This window comes from Gekko japonicus, unplaced genomic scaffold (assembly GCF_001447785.1).
Source record: "Gekko japonicus isolate JY-2015 unplaced genomic scaffold, Gekko_japonicus_V1.1 scaffold2732, whole genome shotgun sequence".
Taxonomy (NCBI): domain Eukaryota; kingdom Metazoa; phylum Chordata; class Lepidosauria; order Squamata; family Gekkonidae; genus Gekko; species Gekko japonicus.
This window is the reverse complement of record NW_015162034.1, coordinates 3,148-8,169: the sequence shown is the minus strand read 5'-3', so window position 1 is coordinate 8,169 and position 5,022 is coordinate 3,148. Positions and strand designations below refer to the sequence as shown.

At 40.8% G+C, this 5,022-nt stretch overlaps 1 protein-coding gene across 1 annotated transcript in view; it reads right to left on the bottom strand.

Annotated features, from left to right (window-relative positions):
* The window catches only part of TTC6 (tetratricopeptide repeat domain 6), a gene marked incomplete at its 5' end in the record, with an annotated part of 25,880 nt that extends 21,301 nt beyond the window's left edge, over positions 1-4,579 (bottom strand). The window contains 3 exons of the mRNA XM_015405560.1: positions 1,261-1,374; positions 2,484-2,624; positions 4,430-4,579. Of these exons, the coding sequence (XP_015261046.1) occupies positions 1,261-1,374; positions 2,484-2,624; positions 4,430-4,579 (405 nt within the window). The remainder of the gene's footprint in view (positions 1-1,260; positions 1,375-2,483; positions 2,625-4,429) is intronic.
* Between the last annotated feature and the right edge of the window lie 443 nt (positions 4,580-5,022).

Sequence of the window (5,022 nt, the reverse complement as noted above, 5' to 3'; positions counted from 1 at the left end):
CCCCCGCCCCCGTGGATCCCTTACTTACCGCTTCAGCAGGGGCCAGGGAAGCCAGCGGCGGGACTCTCCTGGCCTCACCTGAGCCGCAGCACTTCTGCACGGGCTCGGGGGACGCGGCGGTGGAGCTCTCCGGCCTCCCCCGAGCTGCAGCGCTTCTGTGCGGGCCGGGGGACGTGGTGGCGGGGCTCTCCGGCCTCCCCCGAGCTGCAGCGCTTCTGTGCGGGCCCGGGGAACATGGCGGCAGGGCTCTCCAGCCTCCCCCAAGCTGCAGCGCTTCTGCACGGGCCCAGGGGACATGGCGGCAGGGCTCTCTGCCTTCCCCCAAGCTGCAGCGCTTCTGCACCAGCCCAGGGGACATGGCGGCAGGGCTCTCTGGCCTCCCCCGAGCCGCAGCGCTTTCAGTGCAGGGAGCTGGGGCGGGGCTTGCTGCCGTTGCCATTAGTGCGGGCTCCTGGGCTGCCGGAGCAGTGCTCCGGCATGCTCCGGCCTCAAAAAACCCCTGGGTATAACAATGTGTTTGTGAATAGAGAGATCATCCCTAAAGGAGAGACAAGATGTATTGTAAGTATATTTACTTTTTCATTTGGAAGAAAAGAGTTTGGGGGAGGTCAGCTGTAGATAAGCAAAAACATGCATAAAGGAGTCACAACCCAGACAGTTCGCCTACCTTTCCTATTAAGGAGCCACAAGGATCAGACACCTCACATGTATAAGTGATTTATAGGGAAATGCAAATGTTTTATGTGCTTAAAAATGATGTGGTGAACAGCAAATGGGGAAGGGACAAGGGAAAACACAGGAAAGCAGCTTGAGAATGCACATGTTCAATCAACTTTATTGCACTAGTCAGAATGTAAGAATTAAAAACTAATCATCCACTGAACATTCATCTGTGCTTATCACAACTAGCAGATAGCTTACAAACCAAATGTTCTTGGTGGTCAAGCTTCTCTGCTTTTAAGACGTTCCTTTCACAGGCCAAAATTGCAAGAAGTTTTCACGGGCACTTACTTTCAAAACACTAAATCCAGCTTTCTAATTAATTCTAATATTAATTTATTCCTATCCATATTTATATCTATGGTAATATCTGATAAATTTGCTTTTGATCTTTACTCTTGAAAAAACAAAGGTATGGACATTCATATACTAATCTGTAGAGACACCATAACTAAAAATAAAAGCAGGATGCTAATATTCAGAGATCGCATTCAAGCACTTGAGAAATTTTATAAATGTTATGAAGAAAATGAAACGTACATTTTTGTAGTCCTTCATTTGATGGTAACAGACTCCCCTGTTATAATATGCCAAAGTGCAAATATTGTCCAGTTCGATGGTTTTATTTAAATCTTCAATGGCATTTTTGTAAGTCTACAGAAAAAGGCATTGTGATATGAATCCTCTTTGAAAGAAACACATAATCTGAATTGAAAACAGAATAACTATATCTCATAGTGCCCATGTTAGCAGGAAATAAATTGTTCTTTATTGTAATTTGGTGTGTGGGGAGACTCCCCCTCTCATTAAAAAACTTGAGGTCGTCCTGTGAAGCTGACTGGAAGTAGGATCAGAACAGACCAAAAAAAAGGATGTTACATAAGACTCTGTTACCCAGAGGTGACGCATCTCTGAGTACCAGATGCTGGAGACAAATAAAAGGAGGTAACCATCATCTTTGTACCCTTATTGAACACTTCCAGAGATATCTGGCTGCTCTTTAGAATGAATGTGTTAGGCTAAATGTTTTCCCTCCCTTGACTTCTCTTTTATAAGCCAAAAAAAGAAACCAAGGCTTATTAAGTACCTGGCAGCATGTCTGGATTTTCAGGGCATTTTTGTAAAATGTTTCATATTGTTCAGCACCTCATTTATTATGTAGAGTCTAGAACTGGATATGGTGTCCCATTAATGATTTCATTAGTACTTCAGCAAGCATTGTTTATCTATTTTACACTATTTCTAGTCTGCCTTTCTCTCAAAGGAACACGGTAAATTACAAATAAATTAAAACCACAACTACTAAAGAATCTGAACAGTTTCTTTTATAAATAAAATGAGCCAAACCTGAACAAAATTTCTGAACACATCCCTAATATATAATAAGTGTGCACAAGTATCCAGGCTTCACACACCTCTACTTTTGAAAGGTTATACCTAATGTATTTTATTTCATGTCAATTTTTCTTTTAAAAATGCCACTGTTATTGTAATTTAAATAGTGCTTATTTATCCAGCTGTGCAGTTTTTATTTTCCTGTTCAGCTTTATCATTTGCATTTGTTATGTAATATAATGACATTTCCTATGAAATAATTCATGAAACATGATTACTTAGTACAGACTATTATATTGATTTATAAAGTGGTAGATCTGAATTCTCTGTATCAGGAAGCAGCAGAGAGTGCCAAGCATGTGTATTAACCAGCCAGTCACAACAGTAGTGTATATATTTTATATCAAGTTATCTGCAGTCATGTTTACCTTATTGTGAATTTTCAATGCTCCTCTGTAGAGATGGGCTCTCACGCTTCTAGGATGAATTTTGATGGCCTCAGTACAGTTCATTATTGCTTTAGAGTACCTTCCCTTACTTCCAAAGAAAGCAGCACGACTTAAATATGCCTTTAGAGAAGAAAAGGAAAACATTAAAGAACAAAACTGGGTGACTTGTATGTGTATTGTATTGTAAAGTGCAATAGCATATTGTATTGTAAAGTTCAAAATTCTGGTCTCATAATGATTTGTAAATATGAGTAAAATCATTCATATTAAAACATAACACTAAAAAACTAGCACTAAAAGACACTAAAAGACTAACAGTGAAGTCCTATAACAAAGTTTGAGTCCAGTGGCACCTTTAAGACCAACAAAGTTTTTATTCAAGGTATAAGCTTTCATGTGCATGCACACTTCTGAGTTCATTGAAGTCAATGGGCTTAGAAGACTAACTCTGCTTAAGGCTGCACTGTAGGCATTTTTCTACACAATTTACTTTAATTTGCCTTTACTGCCTTCTAAAGGCAAATTCAAAATTTATACCCCACCATTCTTCCCTCATCTGGACCACCAAATTATCTAACCAAAAAAGACAAGGGAGGGCAGGGGCATGAGAAACAGGGACTCAGAAGATGACCATAGTGGTCAGGTAGATTCATAAGGGAGTAAGTGGTCCTTCGGGAATGCTTATCACAAGTCATATAGGGCTTTTTAAGGTCAACACCTTTAACCCAGAATTGTGCCTGGAAACAAACTGGGAGTCAGTATAGGAGAGCCAAGACTGGAGTGATATGGGCCCTACGATCCACTCCAGTCAACATCCTAGAAAGCAGCATTCTGCTCCAACTGAAGTTTGTAAACATTTTTCAAGAGCAGCCCCACGTAGAGTGCACTGCAATAATCTAATCTAGATACAACCAGGGCCAGATCTTTTCTGCCTAGGAAAAGACTGCAGCTTGCTAACCAGTCTAAACTGGCAAAAGGCATGCCTAGCCACAGCTGCCACCTGCTTATCCTGCAGTAGACCTGGGCAGTTTAGTTCATTGTTGTCCTTGTTCTTCAAAACGTAGTCTGAGGGTGCATTCAGACGGCTCTTTAGATCCGCATGAGGCACGGGTGCCTCATGGATTTAAATGTAATGTCCAGACATCAACATCTAGGAAACGTCCATCTTCCATGAGCATCCCGTTTTTCTGCGCCTCGGAGCTGTACTAAAAAGATACTACTTTAAATCTGGAGTTTTTGGTTCTGACGGGTCACTCGTGGACTTTCCCCCATCTGATCGTTCCAGCGCGCAATTAAAAATGGTCTGACATCAGACCATCCCAAATGGGCACCATTTAAAAAAAATCTTGATTCTGCGCATGCGCAGATAAACAAGGCCATGATATCATGCCTATGCGCATGCTCAAAAAGTTTTTTTTTAAAAAAACCCACCACGCGTGCCTCCTTCAGTGGATGTCATCTAGACAATCCACAGTGGAAGCAGTGCGTGGTAAGGCAATTCCCCCGGGGGATGTCTGGTTGTGCGAGGATTGATTAAAAAGATTGGGATCAAATTTGAGCCAGCATAATCATCGGATTAGCTGTCCGTCTGAACGCACCCTGAGATACTTTTGACACAGATCATTTTGAAGCAAGACTCACATACAGAGCCTAAAGGGGGAATGTGGGAAAAGGTGCAGAGATGTGAGATGAGGCACATTGTTGATGTGCCCGGGATTTTGGGGTGGGCTGCATCTCCACTTAGCAGGTAATATTGTTCAAAGAAAAAGGAATACTTTTACTGATGAGAATTATTAACCATACAATAAGTATGGCTATGTAAAGAGAATGAAACTTTTTGTGAATCTTCTCTCTTCCACTTGTACCACTTCATGCATAATATCAAAAATATATTTAAATAGTTGCAAAAATTCAAATTGTATTACCTGAAAATGGTTTGGTAAAATAGCAAGCACTTTGTTGAAATCTAATATGCATTTTTCTTGCTGAAGTTGCATTCTGCATAGTCCTCGCTCATAAAATGCATCAGCATAACGCGGATACAGCTTGACAGCAGTGGAAAAGGCTTCACAAGCCTGAAAATGATACAGTAAATTTTGCTAAATATTATCTTTTGGAAAACAGCTAGAATACCAATACTTAAAGCTAATTTTCCATAAGGTTTTCATATTTTTAACCTATGATAGAATATAGTTGAAACATGGCATAGCAAGGAAACACAGACACTGTGGGATAAATTGCTCTTATCTTTAATATCCACCCTAACATTTTCATCTATGAAATTACAGAACTAATGACCAGATTCCCCCTGCATCGAAAATTTGAGGCCACCAAGTTTAATGACAAAGACTGTTTCCATATGCACATTAGTAAGCTTCTTGATTTGTTTTCACAACTGGAAGACACGGCAGCTACGCTTGAAGAGGAACCCAAAGTTAATACTGCTTATATGAGCCTTCCTTCAAGTTACATACATGTGGCTAGCAACTTAGAATCTCAGGCAGATATGTACTTTGAT